The 25123-nt window shown below is 63.1% G+C and overlaps 1 protein-coding gene across 9 annotated transcripts in view; it reads right to left on the bottom strand.

Annotated features, from left to right (window-relative positions):
* CARS1 (cysteinyl-tRNA synthetase 1) overlaps positions 1–25123 on the bottom strand; it is a 43154-nt gene that overhangs the window by 14095 nt on the left and 3936 nt on the right. For 4 of the 9 annotated variants that reach the window (XR_014836704.1, XR_014836703.1, XR_014836706.1 and 1 more), the window contains exons 2-17: positions 16994–17085; positions 16572–16660; positions 15454–15550; positions 14497–14595; positions 13451–13600; positions 8196–8336; positions 7929–8017; positions 7120–7241; positions 4638–4750; positions 4115–4243; positions 3670–3799; positions 3475–3578; positions 3081–3178; positions 2801–2990; positions 2264–2332; positions 737–818 (exon numbers count right to left, since the gene is read on the bottom strand). Coding sequence is in view for 3 of the 9 variants with exons in the window: in XM_021082632.2 (XP_020938291.2) it covers positions 737–818; positions 2264–2332; positions 2801–2990; positions 3081–3178; positions 3475–3578; positions 3670–3799; positions 4115–4243; positions 4638–4750; positions 7120–7241; positions 7929–8017; positions 8196–8336; positions 13451–13600; positions 14497–14595; positions 15454–15550; positions 16572–16660; positions 16994–17085 (1794 nt within the window). In the remaining 6 variants the exon portion in view is untranslated. Of the gene's footprint in view, positions 1–736; positions 819–2263; positions 2333–2800; positions 2991–3080; positions 3179–3474; positions 3579–3669; positions 3800–4114; positions 4244–4637; positions 4751–7119; positions 7242–7928; positions 8018–8195; positions 8337–13450; positions 13601–14496; positions 14596–15453; positions 15551–16571; positions 16661–16993; positions 17086–17237; positions 17378–19787; positions 20037–25123 lie in introns of those variants that run through there. The other 5 variants (XR_014836702.1, XR_002341405.2, XM_021082631.2 and 2 more) reach the window with 2 other exon arrangements.

Raw genomic sequence — 25123 nt, forward strand, 5'->3', positions numbered from 1 at the left:
CTGACCGCCTACTCCACCCCTGGGACTCCCTTGCCCTCAGGACCTCCAGGTGTGACTTCTCGTCACAGAGGGGCCTGGGGGTGTATGGCACACCAGGCGACGACTGCTGGGGGTCTGCCACTGACCCCGTGTGGTCCTGGGCAAGGCCTCTACTTTCTGCTGAATCGTGAGGACTAAAGGAGCTCTGTGAGGACAGCAGCTGGCCCGGCCCCCCACTGGGCAGGTTCCGTTTTGGCTGCCCTGGTCACTTGTGAGTTCACATCATGCAGCGGAAGAAGCTGACCGCCTAGCTGATGCCACCTGCTGCCTGTTCAGCAACCATGCAGACCCAGCACTTCCAGAGTCTCCAGGCCGCGTGAAGGCTCGAGGGGCTGGCTGAGTGCAGACAGCGAGGCCCCGAGCACAACCTCCCCCGGCAGAGGCCTGCAGTCCCCACGGAGCCTTGTGCGGCAGCAGCAAGGTTGCCTCCAGCCCTCGGCCCGAAGACATGCCAAGCGCAGAACCGCATCCCACAGACAACAGGCGGCGAGGGGCGCTGGTCTCCGGGCCCCAGGCCCCACCCGGCCGCCCTGCCTGCAGGGACCCCTGGTGTCTGGACGCCGTGGCTGCGAGGCCTGGGGGCGGGGTGCCTGGGCCTGGTGAGCAGAGGCCAGGGACACTGCTCGACCCCCGCAGGCCCGGCCAGCGCGCGGCACAGGAGGACCGTCCAAGCTGCTGGCTCGGCGCAGGACCTCACCTCTGTGTTCCCGGGCGATGCTTCGCACTCCTTCCCGGAACTCCGACAGCACCTGGAGGTACGGCATGACCGTGGACTCGAGCTGCGGGAAGAGCGTTTCTTTGCTGGGAGACCAGCGCCTGTGTGTATAAGGTGGAGCCCAGCACACGCGCCGAGACCGCGTCCAGAGCGCGGGCGGCCTCTTCCCGCCAGTTGACCCGTGGGCATGGGGACGCCCCATGTGGCAGCCCCGAGGGGACAGGACCAGGTCTCCTTCCCCCCCAGCGTCCCAGGCCCTGCTCTGCCCAGTGGCTCTCGGGAGCCCCTGCTCTCAGGCCGACACATGGTTGGTACAGCCTGTCTGGGCGGTGACACTTGGCCTCCCAGGAGGGACAGTTCCTGGGGGCTGACGCTGCTCCCCGTGGCACCACGGCCAGCGCCCCGCCGGCTTGGGTCCACACACGTGTTTGTTTACCACCAACTGCCAGCCGCACACGCCCTCACGTCTGCGCGACTGACCCGTTGGCAGGGAAGCGCAGGTGCCCTGGGAACGCAAAGCCCACTGGGAAAGGAAAACCCAAGAGGGGTCGAATCGGAGCTGTAGCCGCGGCCTACGCCAGAGTCACAGCAACATGGGATCTGAGCTGCGTCTGCGACCTACACCACAGCTCATGGCAACGCCGGATCCTTCACCCACGGAGCAAGGCCAGGGATCAAACCCACAACCTCATGGTTCCTAGTTGGATTCATTAACCACTGAACCACGACGGGAACTCCTAAACGCATTTTTTTTTAAAGCTCAAAGGCAGGCTTTTTTAACCCAGGAAAGTTCTTTGCGTCAGTGTTTTTAAGGAAATAAATACCTGTGTCACTTACACAGAGAACACAGCAACCGCGTGGGTTTTCTAAGAGCAGCTGTGGGGCTGGCAGGGCCAGGAGCCTGGAGTCAGCTCCTGGGGACACGTCCCTCACCTCCACCCGCAGGAGCGGGGCCTCCGGCCGCCCCGCACTGGGAACCAGGACTTGTAACAAGGCTTTGCCTTTCGCTTTGGACTCGACCCCGCCGTGTGTAAGGATTCACACTCGCCTTCTGACCAAGGGATTAAGCGGCGTCCCGACCCTGGTCGGGGAGCCCGTCTGAGACGAAGCTGAGTGTGCACACGTCACACGTGACGGTCGGCACGCAGCAGAAACCGCCAAGCACGAGGGAGACACCGATGTCCACGGGCGCGTTTTCTCCCTCGCACAGACCGTCAGACAGACGCTGCCACGGGGCGTCTGTGCAGGCGCACGCAGGCTGGGAAACGAGGGTGACGCCTGTGGCTGTGGCCCCCCCGACGGCTAAGGATGTCCCATCCAGCCTGGTCCCCTGGGGACCGTGCTCACACGGCCCACACGGCTGGCCTTCCGGTGGGCCTTCCTCACAGCGGCTCGGGCTGCAGGGCCCAAGGCAGGTCTCAGAGGACCGCGGTTAACACAGCCAGGAATGCGGCGGGATGGGGGGATGGGAGGCAGGGAGCGTCCCAGGCGCGGGACGCCTTTACTCACGCTGAGGCTGGTCCCAGGTGCTCCGACGGGGAAGCCCAGGGGGCTCTCCTCTTCTATGGCCCCAAAAATCTAGGGAAAGAGCAGGCGTGCGGGAGACGAGGTCCTGGGAGCCGGCCCGTGGGGACCCGGCCTCGCTGCTGCCTCGGGGAGGGCGGGACAGCAGAGCAGTCGGCCTTGCAGGGTGGAAAGAGGCGGACGCCCAGGCCCAGGGGGCCCCCACCTGCTCCGGGACGAGTCCTGGCTCTAGCTGTGCCCTCAACCCCTGGGCCTTCCTGACCACTGGACCACAGGGCCCAGTGCAAGACCCCAGGACTTGTCGGCTCAGAGGCTGCACGATCAATGACATGCTGGAGCCGCTTGGAAAGAGCGCTTGTGCCTCTCGAACCTCAAGACGGGAGGGAGAGGACGGAGGCAAAGGGGCGGGATTGCTCAGAGCAGCCTGAGGCGGGCCGAGGGCCGGGCACGCGCACGGCAGGACTGAGGACAGGGCAGCGTGGCTCCCGCGACCCGGCTGCAGCCGTGCAGGGGGCTGCTCACCTTCAGCATGTGGGTGAGGTAGTTGGCGACACTCGCCAGCAGGGCCCGGTTGGGCCTCCTTCTCGCGGCCTTCCGGGCCGCCGTGTAGAGGTTGCACTGGCTGACCAGAGCCCGCATCTCCTCCAAGGCGGTGCGCGTGTCCACGTTATCACAGAGCGCTTCATGAACCGCGGCCTTCTTGTCATAAAAGCTGGGCGGGCGGAGGAGGGGAGAGGGTCAGCCGGGGACGCGCTGCAGCCCTTCCCGGGCGGCGCGAGCCCAGAGGGAGGGACCATCTCACCACTTGTTCAGCTCGGTCTCCTCCCGCTCCCACTTCTCAAACTGGCCGGTGACATCCCCGGGTGCTCGCAGGAGGTCTTTCACATTTAAGAAAAACTCCTAAAGGTGTAGACAATTCGGTTGAGTGGCGTCCAGGCCTTCCTGTCCCAGAACCTCCTGGCCAGGAGCTGCGCGCGGCCTTCTCGGGGAGCGCGTGCCCCCATCTCTGCCTCCAGGACCCTGGTGGTGACGCAGCCCACAGCGCGGGTCTGAACCAAGGGTGCCCGCGCGACTGAGACGAGCTGCCTCCCTGAGGAGCGCGGCACCGCTGTTTCAGGACCGGGGCGCGGGGCTGCGCTGCCCTCTGGGGGCGGCGGGGACCAGAGGCGCGGGGGGTGGGGGGTGGGGGGACGCACGTTCAGGAACCGCTCGTACTGCAGCGCCGACTCCATGGTGTTGCTCGAGTAATCCAGCGTGTCCTTCCACGCGTGCATGAGGAAGGCCAGGCGCAGCTGCCGCGCTGCGGAGAGATGCCCGCGCACCTTACCCTCCAGCGCCCCCGCCCTGCCCCCGCCCGCGCAGCCCGGGAGGGACCCCGAGGGTCTTCGCACCCGAGTGCTTCTTCAGGGCGTCTTTGATGGTGATGAAGTTTTTGAGCGACTTGGACATCTTGCAGCCCGCGATGGTCAGGTGGCCCGTGTGCAGGAAGTACCTGACCCAGCAGTCGTTTTCAAAGTAGGCCTGGACAGGACGGGAGGAGGCCAGGGCGGGAGTCAGGGGCGCCGCGCCTGCTGGGAGGCGCTGGCCACTTGGGGGGGCCTCTGGGGCGGGGCATGGAGCCAGGAGTGGCAAGAGGTGGGGAGCCAGGCCTGTGCTGCCCAAGGCCAGGCTGTTACGTGGGAACCAGACTAGACGATGAGGGTTCGAATGACCCTGGTGGAGCCTGGACTCGGAAGCCAGGCTCTGCCCAGAGAGCACCTGGCTGCCAGCCCCGACCCGCTCCCCACCGCATGGCAACGCCTGCCCACCGGGGGCAGTGACCATGGCCCCGCCTACCTCCGACTGCGCCAGCTCGTTGTCGTGGTGGGGGAAGCGGAGGTCGAAGCCCCCTCCGTGGATGTCCATCGAGGCTCCCAGGAGGGTGCCCGCCATGGCTGAGCACTCAATGTGCCATCCCGGACGCCCCTAGGGACCCAGACGGCCGTGAGCTCCCTGCCCAGCCTCGTGTGCACAACCCTCGAACCCTGAGCTCCACAGGAACAGGGGTCAAGTCTACACGCAGGAAGACGGAGGGAACCCCAAGCTGTGAAGTCACGAGTTTCACAAAGGCCGAGGCCGCGCTGGGGCTGTCCCTTCCAGAGCTCAGCGCTCCCGACACCTCCTGTGGCTCTGGGCTGTCACAGGGAGGCTGAGGGGCAGACCTGTCCCCAGGGCTCCTAACACTCAGGGCCAGAGACCAGCAGGACGGGAGCTCTCGGAGGGGGCCCAGCGTACCCACCCCAGCCTCAGGGAAGACGCAAGGCCCAGCAAGGGGGTGATGCGCCCCCGGCCACCCCAGCGTGCCTCTCCAGGCGCTCACCCTTCCCCAGGGGCACGGCCAGGATGGCTCCCCCGGCTTGGACGCCTTCCAGAGGGCGAAGTCGTTGGGGGACCGCTTCTCGCTCAGGCGCTCGGCCGAGATGCTCAGGTCGCCTAGGGACACGGGGACACAGGGCAGGTGGTCACTTGGTGCTGCCAGCAGTGGGGTCGTCTTTACAGCTTCACGTGCTCAGGAACTTGGTCGAGCCCCCTTGGTGTTTACTGGGACCAGACCTGGGGGTTGCTCCGGCGTCTAGACTCACGAAACCCTGCTGCAAGTTCAAAACCATGGTCCCGTACCCACCGCCTCCCTGCCCACCTCCCCACGTGCTCGGCCTCCGTGTCCAGGCCCCGCCCAGGGTCTGGGAGGTGCTGCTCTCACGGGCGCGCCTTGGGGACCCTGGCTCACGCAGGCCGGCTCCTATGAACACCCAGCACGACCCTGGGCTGCGGCTCGGGGAGACGGGAGGGGAGCTGGCCTGCTGGGTGCAGCCTCCCGGTCTGGAGGTGGCAAATCGGGGCCCTCCTGTTCCTCCCACGGGGGATCGGGGAAGAAGGCTGAGGAACAGTCTAGACAGGGAGCACTGCCCCCAGGCCGAGCTCGGGTTCCTGGGAAGGCCCCCAGGAAGCAGAGCCAGGCGGGACAGGAACCCACGGCCACCTCGGGGGCCTTCCCCAGACCACGGCAGGGCCATGGGCACGTCGGCTGTTGGGAAATGAAAGCCCAGCCCTCCTGCGGGCTCAGGGGGCTGCTGGGTGATGGGCAGAGCACGGGCTTCTGCCCTGTCCTTGGGCCCTCATGGTCGCCCAGGCCTCCCGCAGAAAACTCCAGAAGGGGAACGACACACGCAGGCTCACGTCCAGGCCGCAATGCAGGATGAGCTGGAGAGAGGCCACTTTGCGAGCAAGACACCAGGCGGCTCACGAAAGCCGCGGAGGGAAGCCCCGCTCGACACAAACCATGACAACGAAACGGGCACTAGAGGCAGAACACGTGGAAACACGACCCAGAGCCAGGGGACACTGCCATCCCGCGAACGCAGGGCCAAGCAGGGTCGCGCTCCGGGGCACAGACGCCTAAGCGGAGCGGACACCCCCACAGACAGGACAGGCGCCTCTCAGTCTCGGGTCTCTTTCCTCAGCCTGCGAGCATGTTACCAGCAGCGCCACAGCCGCACGGTTGAGCCAACGCAGCCCACTTTTCTCGGCGCTCCCGGTAACGCTCTGGAACAGAGCCCTCAAGGTGCAACGGCTCGGTCAGAACGCAGGCCGGCTTTCTGCGCTGGAGGAACGCGCCCCAAGCAGGGAGGATGCTGACGCCGCGCAGTCGCACGCCGGCCACCTGTCAGCCGCACAGGAAGCCACCTTCGTGTGGGGACAGACTCCTTGGTCTGCCCACGTCTGACATCTAGGGGGCTTCTGTCAGCAGCCCAGGACCCCAGCCCCGTTCTTGACAGGCTTCTCCTCCTCCTGCAAACCCGGAGCTCGGCAAGTCTGCCTGGGCCACGACTGCAGAGATGCGCACGGACGGACGGACGGTGCCACCCCCGGACCCTCCGCGTGCTGCACGGGCGCTACGTCTCACACGTCGCGTCCTGCGAGCACCCATCTCGCTGCCTTCACGGTTCAAAACTCCAGACCCAAGGCCAGTAGGTGCTTCTGCTCCGTGTATTTAACAGGGAAATGTAAACGGAAGGACAATAAAACGTGAAAACGGTAAAAGTACGAACACTTTTACTCAAAGCACCTTCCAGAATCTCAGCGGGTGAACAGTGTGCGTCCGGCCGCGTGACAGCGGCCTCTGCACAGCTCCCCGCGCGCACTGAGGGGGTGAGGGTGGAGGAGAGACACCCAGCACCCGGCGTGACCCAGCAAAGGCCCGGTGTCCTGACCCACCCGGAGCCTGGGCTTTTAGGTAAGCACCGGGCTCAGGATGCTCATCGCAAGTTCCCACCTCGCTCTGCCGGAAACCGCCTCACAAACAACCGGCGCTCGCTCCCGTGTTGGGATGGAGGCCGCCGTCCCCCGGCCCCGCCCCTGGGTCTGGAAGGAAGGACTCTTGTCACTGCCCCTCCCGGCGGTACGGGGAGGCGCCTTCCATCAACGCCCCCAGTGCCCTGTGCGGGTGCCACCCTGGGTGGGTGCACGCGCCCTCGCTCAGCAGGTCGCCACCTGTTTCTCCTCCGCGCGAGGCGCCCGGGCTCCCGCCACAGCCCGCCCCAGCCCCTGGTGCCCTGGTTGTCGAGAGGTCAGGGACCTCCGAGCCTGGGACCGGGGCCCGAGCCTGTGCGCCTCTCGGGGCAGCACTGCAGCCACCACTCTGCTGTATCCTAAGTAACGATACAGTCCGGGGACTCAGGGGAGAAGCTCCCGGAACCCCTCCAGGCGAAAAGCCACGGCCCCAGCGAACCTGGGCAGCCCTGCCGGGCCCCAGGCAGCCCACGTGACCCTCCCACGGCCCCGCCCTCGTGCTGGGGCTTTACCCTCGCCCTCCTGCAGGGCTCTCTGGTCCCCGACAGCCTCCGGCACCAGCTTCCCGTAGCAGTGTCCCTCGCTGTTAGCAAACTTCACCGTGTCGAAGTAGACGGACCCGTTGGAAGCATAGCTGGAGAACGAAGCCAGCGCGGAAGGTGTGACCCTGCTGCTCAGGGGCGCCTGTGGCGTGTGGTCCTAGCCAGGAGCTTCCCAGCGGGCCGTGGTCCCCAGGGCGGCCACAGCCCGAGCAGAGGCGCCGGTCAGCCCCTTGGGCAGGGGTGGCCCAGGTCCTGGTCTAAGCCCCGAGCTGTACGAGCACGTCTGTGGGGACCTGGGGGCGGCGGGGTGCAGCCAGCACCACCCTCTCGCTCATCCCACCTGCCCTGAACAAAGAGGGGGCCCCTGCACAGCCCGTACTTGTCTGAACGGCAGCCGACCCCAAGGAAAAGCAGAGGGTCCTCTCGCAAAGCAACCTGAGGCCGAGAACCGGTGGCACAGAGGAAAGGGGCTGCTGTGGGGGGGAAGGGGTGCTGGTAGGTGCTCAATTGCGCCCCGAGTTGCCCTGGTGGCCAGGAGGCGGGGTCCTAATGCGGCAGGACGGGGGAGCTTATCAGAAGGGAGATAAGGACGCGGACACACACAGAGGGACGGCCCTGGGAGGACACGGGGCCCCTGAGCCGCGAGCCAACACGCTTCTGCTGCCCAAGCCGCCCTCTGGCTGCGTGGCTTTGCGTGTGGCGCCCAGCCCAACACCCCGAGCAGCAGCCTCCCCGGAAAGCTCGGCCGGCAGGGCAGGCCACGCGGGCCCCAGGCTCACCCGTAACCATTGTCCATGATCTTCTGGACAAAGTCCACGATCTCGGGCACGTACTCACTAACGCGGGTTAAGACGTCTGGAGGGAGGACCTGGGGGGACGGGAAAGCCCGGCTCCAGAGAACCAGCAGCACCGCCGGGAGCCCCGCAGCCCCGCGCCCCCAGCCCCCACCCCGCGCTCATCTCACAGCGAAGAGCGTCTGGACCCCACAAGGCCTCCGGGTCGGGGGCGCCCAAAGGCCCAAGGTCAAGACGAGCGGCGACACTCACGTTCAGGGCCTCCATGTCCTTGTGGAATTCCGCCTCCCAGAACTTGGGCAGCTGCGAGAAGATGGAATTGTCCGTCACTTCGCTGCCATGGGTGGAATCCAGCCAGTCGGAAAGCAGGTCCTTTGCTTCTGCCAACAACACCTGGAGGCAAAGAAACAGAACATGCCCACACGGGCTCGAGCCCCCACACACAGCCGGGCGGCCCCGCTGCGTCACTCCGGGCTGCTGGGCTGGCGAGCGGCAAGGAAAACCCTCCAGGCCCAGGCTGGTGCCCAGGGCAGGCGAGCAGAAGAGGCAGAGGCTGTCGGGTGGGGGCTGCTCGGCAAGCTCGCTCCCCGCGGGGTGGGGCTCGGGAGCAGCACAGACGATGGCTGAGCGGAGGAAGGCGACCCCAACCGAACCAACCTCTAGATAGTTGTTGGGCTTCGAAACAAGAAACCAAGATGGAAATTTAAACCATTCCGGAGTTCCCTGGTGGCTCAGTGGGTTAAGAATCTGGCAACGTCGCCACAGAGTCTCAGGTCGCTGCATGTGCCCAGGAACTTGCATGTGCCGCAAGCACAGCCAGATAAAACACATAAATAATGTTCACGAGTGAATAACGTCAAAAGACGTGAAAGGAGCAAAAACGATGCTTTTAGAGGCAATCGACGGCCTTAAATACTTACACCAGAAAGCGAGCGAACCTCCTAAGTGAGAAACCCCCCTGAGATACAGAGACATGTGAGAGCAAAAATTGTTTGGAGGAAAATATACCATGTGTACATTGACCAAAAGAAAGCAAAAACACCTATAATTAACTTCAAAAAGAACGGACTTCAACGTAGGAAGGTGACCAGGGATAAAGAAGGCGTCACACAGTGACAAGGGACTTCTCTCCCAGGAGACACGGCAGTGCCGCAACACTTAACACGTTCGCGCCAAGACCACGGCGTCAACCCAAGGGGCAAAAACTGCCGGAGACAGGACCACTCAGGACGGACCAGCAGACGGAACCAGTGAGGACGGACCAGCAGACGGAACCAGTGAGGACGGACCCCAAAGACAGAACCAGTGAGGACGGACCAGCAGACGGAACCAGTGAGGATGCAGCTGACCGTGACACGTTCTGTCACCTGGATGTGACTGACATCTAGAGGCAGCCTCATCCAACAGCAGGACGAGTGCACTCCCCTCAAGGGGACTCGGAACTGTCACCAGGACAGAGCCTGTGCTGGGCCATCCACCATCTAAACAAACGTAAAAGAACACAAGTCCTATACTGTGTGCTCTGAGACCGCCATGAAATTAAACAAGAAGCGGACTTCTCGTCGTGGCTCAGTGGTTAGCGAATCCGACTAGGAGCCATGACAGTGTGGGTTCGATCCCTGGCCTCGCTCAGTGGGTTATGGATCCCGCGGTGCTGTGAGCTGTGGTGCAGGTCGCAGACTCGGCTCGGATCCGGCGTGGCTGTGGCTGTGGTGGAGGCCAGCGGCTATAGCTCTGATTAGACCCCATCCTAGGAACCTCCAAATGCCGTGGGTACGGCCCTAAAAAGACAAAGTAAAAAGAAAAAAAAAAAAGAAATTAAACTAGAAATCAACAATAGACAGGTAACTAACTGGAAAATCCCCAAATGAAACAACCACTTCCTAAATAAGACAGGGGCCAAAGAAGATACCTCAAGAAAAATTTTAAAATACTTTGAACTAAACGAAAGTGAAAACACGACTTATCAACATTGGTGCGGCAGAGACAGCGCTTAAAGGAAACGTACAGCAGTGAACGCACATGTTAGAAAAGAAGAAAGCATCTAAAATCAGTCATCGAGTCTCCGCTTTAGAAAAGCAGAACAAGCAGAACAACTTAAATTCAAAGCTAAGCTGCAGAAAAGATATAATAAAAATTAAAGCAGCAAACAGGAAGTCAAGCGATAAAATTAGCAAAACCAAATGCTGGCTCTTTGAAAAACGAGTAAAAGTGATTAGCCAAAAAGATCGATAACATGGGTTGAAAACATGGGTTAAAAAAAAAAAGAGGACACAAACACTCATGTCAGGAGTGAGGCGTTCCCGCCGTGGCTCAGCGGTTCGCAAACCTGACGAGCATCACGAGGACGCGGGTTCAATCCCTGGCCTCGTTCCGTGGGTTAAAAGGATCCAGCAGTGCTGCAGCATAGGTCGCAACTGTGGCTCGGATCTGATCCCTGGCCCAGGAGCTCCATGTGCCGCCGGGTGGCCAGAAAAAAACCAAAAAATACACACAAAAGTGAAAGCAGGGTCATGACTACAGATTCCACGGAAGCTAAAAGAATAATAAAGGAAGACTCTACGCCCCCAAATTTGATAACCCAGATGAAGGGACCAACTCCTTGAAAGACAACCGGTCAAAACTCACGCAAGATGCTGTCGACAACTGAATCGGTCTGTATCTACCAAAGAAATCCAATCAATAACTACTAACTTGGCAGAACAGAAAGCACCAGGCCCCGGGGGAGGTACTGTTGGATTCTACCAAACACTTAAAGAAGAAATCATACCGCCTTTCTGCCAGTCTCTGTCAGATGCTAGAAGCAAAGAGACAACGCCTAGAGCATCCGACGAGGGGCATGACCCTGACACCGAAACCACACGAAGACCTTACCAGAAACCACAGGCCAAAGTCTCGATGGGCACAGGCGCAAAGTCCTTAACAAAATATTAGCAAGTTGAATCTACAACAGTATAAACAGAATTATACCAAAACCAAGAGAAATCTAGCACAAGTGTGCAAAGCCTGTGCCCCTCTGTACAATCAACTGATGTAAACTATCCCATCGACAGAAACAAGAGAAGAAAGAAAAAGCACAGAGCAGTTCCCATCACGCCTGAACGTAATGAACCCGACTGGGATCCATGAGGTTGTGGGTTCGATCCCTGGCCTCACTCAGTGGGTTAAGGACCTGGTGTTGCTGTGAGCTGTGGTGTATGTAGGCTGCAGACATGGCTCGGATCCCGCGTTGCTGCGGATGTGGTGTAGGCCGGCGGCTATAGCTACAATTAGACCCCTACCCTGGGAACCTCCACATGCCACAGGTGCAGTCCTAAAAAGCCAAAAAAATAAAATAAAATAAAATAAAATAAAACAATAAACTTTTTTAAATGTCTGATGAAATAGAAACAGAAAGATGGACTAGAGCATCGACACAGCCGAAGGGGCGTCTCTGAAATGACCCTTCAACAGAACATTTCAAATCCCAAGTGTCTCACGTGGGACTCGACAGCCAGAGGAGCATCCAGAACACACCTGGAGACCGCAAACAAGGCGGGGCTCCCCAGGCATCGGCGACAGCCGCCGACACCCTCGCACAGGGTGGGTACCCTCCCGACGGAACAGAACTCAGCGACCTGACACGTGACCGGGGCGGCTGCAGGCCCCTGAGGAGAGGGGTCTTCCCATGTCTGGGGGGATGGGACCCCAACTCACACCACCTACAAAACTAATTCTAGGGGGACCAAAGGCCTCATTGTGAACCGTACAACTTGAGAATCTCTGGAAGAAAATGCTGGAGGATATAGTCAAGATTTCTTGTTTTTTTTGGTCCCGCCCACAGCATGCGGGAAGTTCTTGGGCCAAGGATTGATCCCGTGCCACAAGCACAGACCAGAGCCACAGCAGTGACAACTCCAGATCCTTAATCCCCTAGGCCACCAGGGAACTCCAAGAAAGAGTTAATTTTCTAGAGTAACTGTTGTGGCGCAGTGATTAATGCATCCAACTAGGAACCATGAAGTTGCGGGTTCGGTCCCTGGCCTTGCTCAGGGGTTAAGGATCTGGCGTTGCTGTGAGTTGTGGTGTAGGTCGCAGACGCAGCTCGGATCCCGCGTTGCTGTGGCCCTGGTGTAGGCCGGCAGCTCCAGCTCCGATGAGACCCCTAGCCTGGGAACCTCCATATGCCGCGGAAGCAGCCCTAAAAAAGGCAAAAAGACAAAAAAAAAAAAGACTTAATTTTCTTTTCTTTTTACAGCCCCTCCTGCTGCATATGGACATTCACAGGGTAGGGGCTGAATCAGAGCTGCAACTGCCAGCCTACTTCACAGTCACACCGGATCTGAGCCATTCCTGCAACCTACACTGTAGCTTGCGGCAACACTGGACACTTAACCCACCAAGTGAGGCCAGAGACCCTGAGACATCCTCAGTTGGGTCCTTAACCCACTGAGCCACAATGGGAACTCCTAAAAAAGATTTCTTAAGACACAAAAATGCTAAGTATAAAAAGAAAAACAGATAAAGTTGATTGCATTAAAACTAAGACCGTCGCTAACATGGAAACGTAACCGGCTTCCCGGGAGAAATCAGCTGCTGCGCCCGAAGCGCCCACGGAAGTGAGGACGGCCAGCACCTGCGGCCCCAAGACGCTGCACCCTGACTCCCTCCCACGCAGCTCAGGGCAAGCACACCGGGCACACGAGGCCCCCGGGGCGGGAGGCTGCGGGCAGCACCCCTCGCACCCTGCACCCCCGCCTGGCCGCTGCTTCCCCGGCTTCTCCCCAGGCGGCCAGCAGGGGGCGCTGGTGCAGAGGAGACGCACGTCGGGACAGAGCTGCGCGGCCGTCCTGGGCGGCGGCCCAGGCCCGGTAGGCGGCTGGACCCTGGGCACCCTGTCCCTCAGAGGCGGAAGCCGGGCCAAGGGGAAGGCTCAAGGGCGGCGAGTGTCCGCGGGCCCCACGGCTCTTTCCAACAGCAAAGCTCCGCTGCCATTAAGACACCGGACAGGGAGCTCTCCGCTGGTCTAGTGGTTGGGACTCGGCACTTTCACTGCTGCAGCCCAGGTTCCATTCCTGGCCTGGGGAACTGAGATCACACATCAAGCCGCTGCAACGCCACGGGCAAAAACAAACAAACGGAAAGACATCACGGATAGGAGTTTCCGTTGTGACGCGGCAGAAGCGAATCTGACCGTGAACCATGAGGCTGCGGTTTGATCCCTCGCCTTGCTCAGTGGGTGAAGGATCCGGCGTTGCCATGAGCTGTAGTGTAGGTTGCAGACGCGGCTCGGATCTGGTGTTGCTGTGGCTCTGGCGTAGGCCGGCGGCTACAGCGCCAATTAGATCCCTAGCCTGGGAATCTCCACATGCTGCAGGTGCGGCCCTAAAAAGACATAAAAAGGGGGGGGGGGGAAGAGCAAGCAGACAGAGTCCCTGTAGGGTCTTGGAGTAATGCTGAGAAGCCTGCTCCTTCCCTGTTTGTCTGAAGGCGCAGGGGGCAGGGCAGGGAGCCAACCTCAGCCTCACCTGCACGCGGCCGTCCAGCTCCTCCCCCGCCAGGCTGGCCCGCACGGCCTCCTCCAGCGGCTCGGCGGCCCGCGTCACCGCACGCTCCAGGCGCTCCAGCATCTGCTTCTTGTCGGGATCCGTGGTCTCCTTTAACTTTGCTGCAAACGGCTACGAGCAGGAGGAGAGGTCACGCCCGTTACGTCCCGCTCGGCAGAACCCCGTGCTCCGATGGGACTCCTAGCAGAAGACGCCAGGTGTCCCCACGGCTGGTGGGGACACAGAGATCTGCATCTAGAGTGCCACCCCTCACCCCAGCTTTTCCTCGAGTCACAGGCGGCAGCTAAGAGACGGGGGCCCTGGCCCAGCCAGGACTGGCACTGCCCACGTTTCTCTGCCGTGAAACAGGCGTGAGGCAGCCTCCTACGCTGGGCCCGGACACACGACGTCAGCCAGGGCCTCACCTCCACCACGAAGGCGCCACCACCAGTGGGCCCTCCCCTTATCCGACAAGAAGCTTGCAAAGCTCTAATTTTATTCCCATTTTTCTTCCACAGATAAAACATCCTAAGGACAGCAGCAATTATTGCTGTAATTCCTCAAGATAATAATTATTAAAAGGAATAAAATGACATTCTAATCTTACGCTATAACAACATGTAACAACACAACTTGTAACACTGTTGGTTCAAAATGAATACATTAACTCAGAGAGAACCCGTTTCTTCTAACAATCCTGAAACGACCCACTTAAGAAGCCTGGCACAGCTTCCGCACCTCGGTCAAGCGTGAGGTTTGCTGGGACCTCCGAGTACTGTCGGAAGCACCTGACCAGCAGCGAGTGGTCTATCCACACGGTGACCAGCTGGCCGCCTCCCCCAGGTGGCAGGAACAGTCACCCACACCACACCCGCACACGTCTGTCCCGAGAACGTGCCCCACGGGCCAGGGGAGGCCTCAGGGACCCCACCCATTGTACAGCCTGCCGGGGACGGCCCCTGGGCTAGGCACCGGGCCGCACGCGCGGCCGAGGGCCGGGACCAGGGACCAAGGGCAGCAGGGCCCACCTGCAGGGCGGCGTGCACGTCCTCCAGGAGCTGGGCTGCCGAGGGCTGCTTCTCCCGGTACCGCTCGAACAGGTAGTTCTGCCGGGCCCGCCTGATGATCTGGGGACGGAGAAGGGACCCCGGGCGTCAGCCCGGCGCCTGCTCTGCCCTGTGCAGCGGTGACGCTGAGCGAGGGCGGCCTGGGCCCCAGCTGGGCACAGCGCCTGCGAACAGAGCACGGCCCTCCTCCTCCTCCGGGCGCCGGGCGGTGCCCCAGCTCCACCCCCACCCCCACCCCGGGCATCGAGACTGCCCGAACGTGCCCTCCCCGAGGCTGGAAACGAGCGCCGGGCACTGCGGGTCGGTCCTCCTCCGTTTACGCGCTGCTCGGCCCTCCGCCCGCAGGTTCCCGAGAGCTGAGTCGGTGACGCGGTCACCTGCGTAAGCTACGCTGCACCTCACGGGGGTTCGAACAACGCCTGCGAGGTGAAGGCCTGAGGCGGCTCATCTGACTTACTCCTCCAAGGCCTTCCTTCCCTCGCACCGGCTGCTCTATTTGCTTTTTTCTGGCTTTTTAGGGCTGTACTTGCGGCACAGGGAGGTTCCCAGGCTAGGGGTCCAAGTGGAGCTACAGCTGCCGGCCTGCGCCACAGCCACGGCCACGCAGGATCCGAGCCGCGTCTGACCTACAGCACAGCTCAGGGCAACGCCGGATCCCCAACCCACGGAGTGAGGCCAGGGAGCGAACCCGCAGCCTCATGGTTCCCAGTCGGATCCGTTAACCACTGTGCCACGACGGGAGCTCCCGCCCATTCATTTGTAAAGTTTCGCTGAAGTACAGTCCATTTCCAAGGTCGTGCTGCTTCCCGCGTGCAGCGAGGGGTCCCGTCACACGCACACCGCCCTGTCCTCCTCCAGACTTCGCGCACAGACCACGCCGCCCGCCGGGTTCCGAGCGGCGTCTTGCCGGCCCGCTACCTTGTCATCGACGTCCGTGATGTTCATGCAGTAAAAGACGTCGAACTTGAAGTAATCCCTGAGCACCCTCCTCAAGATGTCGAAGGAGACGTAGGACCTAGAGCGACGGAGAGAGGCCCCTGGGAGAGCCACCCAGCGCCCGCGCGGCTCCGCCCGTGCAACGTCTACAGGGAGGAGCTCCCGGCCGGCCTAGCGGTTAAGGGTCCAGGGCCGTCGCGGCGGTGGCTCAGGCCACCACTGCGGCGCAGGCTTGACCCCTGTCCCAGGACGGCTGCAGGCTGCGGGTGCGGCCAAGGGACACACACACACACGCACAACACGTACAAGCGGAAGGGTCCCCGGCCTTCCCACCAGCCAGCCCCTCCCCTCCCCTCCGCCCCCACCCCGAGACGCTGCAGGCCTGGGTGTCAGGAACCCAGCAGCAGGACAAGGCAGAACCTTCAGGCGGGAGGCCAGGAGAGTAACCGCACGGCTGCGGGGGGTTTTCTGCGTGGATATCAGAACTCTCACATTATCCCACCGCGACTCCCGCGTGCTCACGGAATGATAATTTTTAATCTTAAAAATGAGAAGAGGGGTTCCTGCCGTGGCGCAGTAGGTTAAGAATCAGACTGCGGTGGCTCGGGTTGCAGCTGCGGCTCAGAGTCAATCCCTGGCCTGGAACATTCCATATGTCATGGGCGCAGCCAAGAAAATAAAGAGGGAGAGACAGAGAGAAAACACAGCAGAAATGAACGCAATAGTGTACACGTCACCTCAATGAATTCCAAAAATAAAGGGGGAGGAAAGGAGTTCCCGTCGTGGCGCAGGGGTTAACGAATCCGACGAGGAACCATGAGGTTGCGGGTTCGATCCCTGGCCACGCTCAGTGGGTTAAGGATCCGGCGTGGCCGTGAGCCGTGGTGTAGGTTGCAGACGCGGCTCGGATCCCCCACTGCTGTGGCTCTGGCGCAGGCCGGAGGCTATGGCTCCAATTCGACCCCTAGCCTGGGAATCTCCACATGCCGCGGGAGCGGCCCAAGAAATGGCTTTAAAAAAGGGGGGGAAAGCTGGGCACCGACTTCCCTTCAGCCTCCGGTCCCCGGGGCAGAGCCCGGGCGGGGCACCCACAGGCGTACCTGGCGTGTCCCATGTGAGAGGCGTCGTAGACGGTGGGCCCACAGCAGTACCACGTCACCCTTTTCCCGTCTTGAGGTACAAACACGTCCTTTGTTGGAAAGAAGGCATGAGGATCAGAACCAGGCCCGCCACCGCCAGCGACCAGCGGGTCATACGGATTCAACGAGGACTGCCTGGTGTCCCCGAAAAGAGTCACTGGCGGCGGGGGTGCGGGCCGCCGCCCGCCTAGCTCAGCTGCGGGCACTGACCCTGGGCAGGGCCCCGAGGCTGCCCCAGCCACATGGGGGATATCTGTTGCTGGCAGAGGGAGGGTTGCAGGCCGGGATCGCAGGGCTCCAGGCCTGGCCGAGGGGTACCATCTGTGCTGTGAGGACGCCCCGGACTCCCATGAGCCACCCCTGCCCCCACGGGCCCTGCTCACCTTACTCCGGGTCAGACTGTTGTACAGGCGGAGCTGGCACGGCTCGGACCCGGCCGGAGGAGCCCACTGCGGCTGTGCGCGCCGGCCTCTACCTGCAGGGAGCGGAGCTGGGTCAGGCGCGGGGCGAGGCGGAACCACTGGCAGCCTCGCTGCTCCCCTGCCCCGCTTACTCTGGGCGCAGCGCGGCCACAGCCCCCCACCCCCAGGCTCGGGAGCACTCATCACAGCGGCCTCCCAGACGCACCCTCTGCTGGCGCCGAGCCCTCGGCGCCCGGCACGGCCTGGGGGTCCTCGCGGCTGGACAGGAAGGCCGTCACCCACCCCCAAGAGGACGGCCTTCAGGAGGCTCACGGGACGTGGATGCGCCACCTCCAGGCACAGGAGCTGGGTCGGGACAGAAGCACTGCTGGCTGGAGGCCTTGGGGAGTCAGTAGGATGGGCCCCGCCCCTCATCCCCATCAGCCAGAGGCCGGCTCCCCACCCAATTCCAGCCCCCGAGCCCCAACATGCAGGCTCCTGAACTCGTTTCTGACGGCTGCGTGTGGCTCCACATTGGTTCCCGAAGGTCTCTGGGAACAGCCGGCGGTCCACAGGGCCCTGCCTCCCCCACCCCGCCGCATCCCACAGCCCCCTTGCTCGGCCGCCTTCAGCTGGCGGCTTCTGGTGCTGCTCCAACCACCCCAGGCACTGCTCCTGCACCGGAGCTGCCTGGCAGCTCGCCCAGAGCCGACTTCCCCGACCCCAGCCCCGAGCCTCCTCCCAATGGGACGCTCTGTCCACAGAGACCCTGCGGGCCTCCCCTGAGTCCACGTCGAGTGTGGCCAGCAGATGCCCACCCACTGCTTCCTGCTGGGAGTCATGGAGAGCTCGGCCCGGGGCCTGGCCACCAACCACACACGGGGTATGGCAATGACCCAGAAGGCGGGGGATGGCGGCTGTGGGGCAGGTGGGCAGCGGAGCAGTAGGGGGGCTGGGGAGCAGACAGCCCCTGACTCTGGGCAATGCCAGAACCCCCAGGGGTCAAGCCCAAGCCTCTGAGGGCAGGTGCGGCCTGTCAGTGAGCGGCCCCTGCCCTCTTAGGTCCGTCAGCCTCTCCCCTCTCGCGGTAGCTGCAGTCCCTGAGGCAGGGCTGCCACGAGATGGGCAGGGTGTCATTCTCTGGCTGATGGGAGCCTGGCGACCACGGGGCCTAAAGGCCCATCCGGGAAGACGCAGGGACAGGACAGGCTGAGGGCACAGCCCAGGGCGCTTGGCCAGCAGGACACTGAGCCGGACACCAGCTCTTCAAAGGGCTGCTCCTGCCACAGAGCCCATGACCATTCAGGGAAACTGGCACACTGGTGTCCCACTTGCCAGGTTATGGAAAATCGGGAGAGGGCACCCAGGGAGCCCTGGTTTCGTAGGGCACTTTCACCAGAGTGCCCTTCCATGATGAAGGGTTCCCACACCCGCCATCTCCCCGGGCACGACCCCTGGGCACAGATCCTTCATCCCGGTTTGTCTGAAGCACCAGCCACGCCCACGTGCACTTAGAACCACAATCCAGCCCCGGCCCTGTCCTGGACTCCCAGCCCACAAGCTGCTCAGAGACGCCCCCAGAGACAGGCTCCAGGGAGGTGCGGGAAGGAGACCCCAGGAGACACGAGGGTCCCGGCCCTGGGCGCACCTCGGCAGCGTGAAGGTTTGCATCCCTAAAGACCCAGGCCAGCCTCAGACAGACCCTCGCCCGGAAGAGCCCCGAGGAGCTTCCTGGGGGATGGCGGGGGGCGGAGGGGCGGCAGCGGCACAGCGAGCCCCTGGGAGGAGGGACCGTGTGGACCCAGCCGCCATCCAGGGTGCCTCGCCCACTGCCCGGGACAGGAGCAGCCCCGTGAGGCTGCGCCGGGCACTCTGCCCTTTCCTCTGCAGAGGCGGAGACCCCGTGCCCTCCCCTCACGTGCCTGCCCACTCTCTCCACAAGTTCCCCGGGGGGACCACAGGACAGGCAGGCCCGGCGGGCAGCCACCGATTCTCTCTGACCTCTGCCCCTTGGGAGGTGGGAGCCAGGGCACCCCTACACCCGAGCCCTCAGAGAGAATGCACCTGCCACCACAGATGCCCTGGGGCCCTGGTTGCAGGCACAGGAGCAAACGACCCCCACAGCAAGCTCCCAGCCACACAGGGCAGGGGTCCGCTGCAGCACCTCCCAGGAACTCGGAACACACCCACCTCCGCCCTGCTGCAGCGGGGGCCCAGCAGAGAGCACCCTGAGGTGCAGGCGCCGAGGAATGTTCCCGGAGGCTGCCCGACCGGCCCAGCCGGCACCACCGAGGCGGTGCCTGGGCCCCTCGCTGCAGGGGTGCCCACCCCAAGCCCCTCCCGGGAACGCCAAGCCCCTGGAGGGCATCAGCGATTCAGTCTCAGAGTGAGACCACACAGGAACCGAGCCCTGGAGACTTTCCAGAAGTAGCCCCGAAATAACTGGGGCCACACAAAGGCGTGACTGGTCTCATCTCAAAGCCAGAAAAGCCTTCTTTCTGGTTCCCAAATTCCGTGTCAATTAAAATCGCTGTAGGACCCACCAATTCTAGATCTGGAGACACACACCTTGCAACCCTAGGGCAAGAGGAACCTCATCCTGAGCCAGGCAGGCACCGCGCTGAAGGCCAAGGCCCGGCCTGGGGGCACGGCCCCCTGCGGCTCTGCTACAGCCCGCCCTGGCTCACTGGCGGGGCGCACTGCCCCCCAGCGCCACGCCCCCACGGGCCCTGTCCTGGGAGGAGGCTCTCACGGCCGGGAGCCCTGGGCTACTCACTTGCTGGGGGCCCACAGGGTGGGCCGGTGGCTTGGGGGCCGCCCAGGATGGCGTCCACGTGTCGGAACCACCGAGCCACGTGGAAGAGCTGCGCGTCGGCGGGAGGGCCCGAGAGCTGCCTGAACGCGTCCACGTCTGCCTGGGACAGTGAGAACCCCTGGACATAGCTACGCGTGCTGAGGTGCTGGTCCAGGGCCCGCACCCTGGCCGCCTCGTCACTAATGCTCAGGATGGACCTGTAGTCGGGAGCTGCAAAGACAGAGGCGTGCAGGTCAGTTGGGACGGGTCCCGGGGTCTCTCTCCCCGGGGTAAACGTCCAGGATGGGCGCATCCCCTCAGGACACAGACGGGGGGTGGGGGGTGGGCGCTCCTGGGGCCGGGGGAGGGGCGGCTGAGATCGGGGCTGTGGTGTGGGGTGATGAGAATGTTCTGGAACTAGGCAGAAGCAGTGGTTGCACAGTATTGTCAGTGTGCGAAGGGCCACTGGATTGTTTGCTCTAAAATAGCTGCTTCTACGTTTGGTGATTCTCACCTCCATTAAAGAGCAACTCAGCAGCCACCCCGACACCGTCAGTGCACTGGGTGCCAACCAGTCCCCGCGCAGGTGACGGGGTGGTCCCTGAGAACTGCAAAACCCACCTGGCTTCTGGCGGCCAAGGCCGAGGTCCCAGGAGGACCCCAGCCCCCGCCCCCGGCAACGCCCACCTGAGGAAGCTCAGCCTGCCCGAGCCCCACCAGCACCTGGCACAGGCCACCCCGACTCAGAGCAGCTACTGACAGGGGCTGATGACCACGAATGTGCATCTCGGGGACCCGAGGCCCCTCCTCTGCCGCGGGATCCGCAGGAAAGATGGGGGGGGGGGGCGACAGGACCCAGCCTGAGAGAGGACCAGGCAGCGGCACACGGACCCGAGACGCCCACTCCCGAGGCCACCGAGCCCCCCGCCCCGCTCCCCAAACACGATGCTCCGTCACCTCCGCACAAATCAGAGCCCACCTCCCCGCGTTCCTAACCACCATCCCGCTGCAGGTTCTGTGCTCACCTCCCGTGCGGGGCCCGGGGGGCTGGGGTCCGGCAGGGCACACAGAGCAGCCCCCAGGAGCAGGGAGACAGGCAGTCAGGGGGCCTCAGGCCCTGTGGCTGCAGGAGGAGCCTGGTCTGCAAGCCGGCGAGCGTGAACAGGGCCCGCGTCTGTCCCCTTCCACACAGCGCACTCCGTGCCCGGACTCAGCTCCGAGGAGGAAGATGGGCACAGCCCGCACCCTCCCAGGGCACAGGGCAGACGCTTCAGAGCCAGCTGCCTGACACCACGAGGTCCCTGGGTCGCTGTGCTGGGCCCACAGCAGGGAGGGGACGTGGGTTGACACGGGCCCTGCCTGGTACAGACACAGGAACGCCGCCCGGCCAGGACCATGGGTCTCTGGCAGACAGACGGCAGGGCCGCGCACACAAAGCTCTCCTGCACTGTCTCCACCGCGGGAAACTCGTCCTCAGGGCTGCCTGTACCTGACCTCCAGGGCGCAGCGACGTCCAGGGACGAGACGGAGTGGCCAATGGAAGAACCAGAGCCAGAGGCATTTCCCGACCCCCTGGGGCCAGCACAGGGAGGGGCTGTGCCCATCGGGGCACAGCCCCAAGGAGGCTGGCTTTCCAGGGGCCGTCCTGAGCCTCGACTCCTTCACCCACAGGAAAGATGCAGGCACCAGGGAAATGGATGCTGAGCTTAAAGCCCAGGCTCTCCGGGGAGACTGGCTGGCCGCTCCCCCACTGCACCCGGGGCTCCCGCACAGGGCAGTCTCGAGGCGCTCAGCCTGGAAGACCCTTCGGTCCTCTGCGAAGTGCCCTCAGGGCACCCGGGGCCACCCCTTCGGGCACGGCGCCTCCACCTTCGGACGCACCCGGAACCCAGCCCTCTCACTGCTGCGGCCGCCGGGGGCCCGGGCAGAGCAGCACACGCTCCTGCTCCAGACCCCTGCGGCCCTCACACCAGCCCAGGGGGCCCCACCCTCGGCCCCCTGCCCCAACCTGCCTGGAAGGCTCCCCCAGACGAGGCCAGCCTCCTCCCATGCCGGGAGCCCCGCGCTGTCCCCTTCCCTCCAGGCCCTCCTGGGCACGGGTCCCACTGCGCTGCACCCCGAGCCCTGGCCCCGACCCCCTCCTGTTCAACTTCCCAGGGCGCCGATTTCCAACACGGACCCTCGCTGCTTTCCCCGCTCTGTCTGCCCCCCGCCACCTCCCCTCGGGGACCGTATCTGCTCCGTCCACTCAGAAATCCTCACGGATCCTCGTACGGTCACTCCTACATCTTCAGCATCTAGAACCAAGCGCGGAACGTTCCAGACACTCGGCGGATTTGCTGCAGGCCTGCCTGGGGCCGGGCTCACCTCCCGTTCTGGGGTCTCGGAGGCCCCTCCCGGGAAGCGGGGGCTCCAGCTGCGTCTACAGATGCTTCCAGGCCCGCGGCTGCCTCGGCTGGAGCCCTGCTGCCCAGGGCACACACCTACAGGGGGCGCTGCTTTTGCTTCCCTTCAAGAAGCAGCTACTTTTCACTCCAGCTCTTGGGACTGCTTTCAAAGGAAGCAAAGCGAGACACCGAGGTGGCCCGTCCTGCTGGTCCTGGGGAGACCATGGGGGCCCTGGAGTGGCCCGCCCGGCTCTCCTCCCTCCCCCGGAGCAGGTGGCTCTAGGACCAGCCTGGGGGTCCGTGCCCCTGGCTCTGCTCTGGGGGTCCGCCTTGTGCCCCCACCTCACTCAGAAGGGAAGGCGAAATCAGGGAGGTGGAGGCAGTGCCTGGGAGGGCGGCCCTGGGCCCCGGGAAAACCTAACGGAATGAACTCCTGGGCACGGCATCTTCCTCCCAGGGCCCTCTGCTCCACCTGGCAGCCCTCCCAGCTGCCCTGCCAGATGGTCAGGGGCGGGGAGCTCCTTGCTCGGGATGGAGGACACTCGATTCGTCAAGACACGTCACAGCACCTGCCGGAGTGTGCACAGAGCCGGGGGGCCAGCCCGCGTGGGTCAGGCCATCCTCGGGCAGCCGGTCTTCCGGAGCCGACCCTCCCTGCTCCCTCTCCCGGTCTCTGGGCATCTGAGCAGCCGCAGGTCTTCCAGGCCCCACCTGCCCCTGGCCCCCAGAACAGCGCGGGGATGGGCTTCCCTCACTCGGATGTGCGTGGAGACCCCCGGGACTCGCTGACCGGACAGGGGCCTTCCTGCTGAGCGCCGCAGGGTATGTCACTTCCCCCTTTCTCTTCTCTGCCCACGCCTTCTACAATAAACGTGTTGCTTCTGCAATGAGCAAGACGTGGTGTCACGTGCTGCAGCAACACAATCGCTGGGAGTAGGTCGCGGACCTCGGGGACAAGGGCTCGTCTGCACCCTCTCTGCTGGGCGGGCTCCCCCGTGTTGGAGACCGTGGCACAGCAGACTCGGCAGAAGGCAAGTACCTGGGACGCAGAGTTTTATCTAAAGCACAGAATCTCCTTCAAAGACAAGAGGAAGGATTCCCGCATGAAACATGCCACGTCCTAAGGATACCCTGCTTTGCCATCACTAAGACGGTAATCTCATTATTGCCCATGCCTGGTCCTGCCCACTAATCTTGTCACCTTCCTTCATCCCATTAATAATAATCTCGTTACCTTCCTTAATAAAAAGACACGGGGCGAAAGTGTCTACGGAAGTGTCTACGGCACTCTATGGAACAGAGTGCCCCCTGGTCCCCCACTTTTTAAATCCCGCTGTCCGTCTTCCAGGAGTCCCCGTTTCCCTGCAGCGCTGGACGCGGCTCCCCTGCCCCTTAGACTCCGTGGTCCCCTTGCAAAGACAAAACCGGCTCACACAACACACGCCCATAAAGCTGCAGAGCACGCATGCAACGACAGCTGCAGACGGTCCCGACGGCGGCCGGGCACCCGGCCAGTGCCCACCCGTGTCCCACTATTTTTACCACTCTCGCTCCTGTGTTATTCTTGCGCTGGGAACTGCCCTGCCCGGAGGAGCTGCCCCAGCAAAAAGCCCTGGCTGGACGGGGTGCGGTGGGCAGGGAGCCTGAGGGGGCAGACGTGGACAGTCACCAGGGTCCCTGAGGGAGCGGCACTGAAGCTTATCTTGAGGAAACAACTCTAAAAACGGGTCAGGGTTCGAGTGGCCGTGGGTCTGGGCCAGACTGTGGTCTGGACATGGGCCTCTGGCGCCGAGATGAGATGAGAGGGCTCCCCTGGCAGAAGTCCACGGCCACGCCAGCCCGGCCCCCCTGCAGCCCCAGGGTGCGCGGCCCGTCCCGGCTCACGTCCACCGCCAGGCCCACTGCAGTCCATTCAGAAACACGCCGCAGGACACACGCCCTCTGACTGTGCGAGCGCCCCAAACGCGGGCCGGGGTCACCAGGGTTAGAGGGCGCTGAGACCGCACAGATGCAAGACCCAGGCAGCCTCTCAGCACAGGCGAGGGACCAAATTCACTGCAGGCCCTCACCTCCCCCGGGCTCCCTGCCCCACCTCCCCTCCAGCCGGGCTCCCCAGAAGGCACACCCCAGCCTGGAAGCAGCACCGCGAGCTCCTGGAAGTGCTGATGCACGCTCCAGCCCACCTGAGACCTCCAGAAGCGGAACGCAGGGCCGGCTCCCATGGGCCCTGCTGCGCCCAGGGTGTGCAGAGCTCCGTGGCTGAGAAGCCCAGGCGGGCTGCAGAAGCGCAGACCCCTCCACGGCAGGTCTGCCTTCCTCCTAAGCGCCCAGGGGGGTCGTCTCTGTCCCGAGGACCGGCCTGGACCAGCGGGGGTCCACGCCCTGCCCCACTGCAAGGGCCCCAGCAGGGCAGGGGCCCGAAACACATCTACTGAGTAAATAAAAAGGGACCCATCTATTGAGGTCAATCACTTTGAACCACTCAGGGACAGTGTCTGGTGGAAAGAGCAGACACGAAGCTTTCCCCAGGGACTTTTTCGGTCGGAGGAGGCTCACCGTCTCTGCCCTGAGGACATGCGGGCGGTCCAATGGCACCACTGCCCTGGGAGGTGCAGCGGGGGCACCACTTCTCACTCTTACAAGAAAACAGCGGCAAACAGAGATCATGGGTGAGCAAACACCTGCCGTCCGAACACGCACATTTCACCTTTCTCTGGGAAGGCAGGTCAGCTGGAGCCTCTCGTCTGCCTCGGTGCACTCTGCCACAGGGATGCCCGCTGTGATTCTGAACAAAGTCACCAAAGGCAGCGAGGCAGAGCAGTTGAGACCCCTACTGCAGTCACACAGGCCCTGGCTAGCTGTGTGATCTTGGACAAATCACTTAACTTCTCTGGGGCTCAGGAGTCTTGCCTGGACAGGAAGATAAGGGCA

The sequence above is a fragment of the Sus scrofa genome, chromosome 2 (assembly GCF_054392235.1).
Source record: "Sus scrofa isolate SSC_HxYL_T2T_F1_AM1 chromosome 2, Sscrofa_HxYL_maternal_Yorkshire_Landrace_v2.0, whole genome shotgun sequence".
Taxonomy (NCBI): domain Eukaryota; kingdom Metazoa; phylum Chordata; class Mammalia; order Artiodactyla; family Suidae; genus Sus; species Sus scrofa.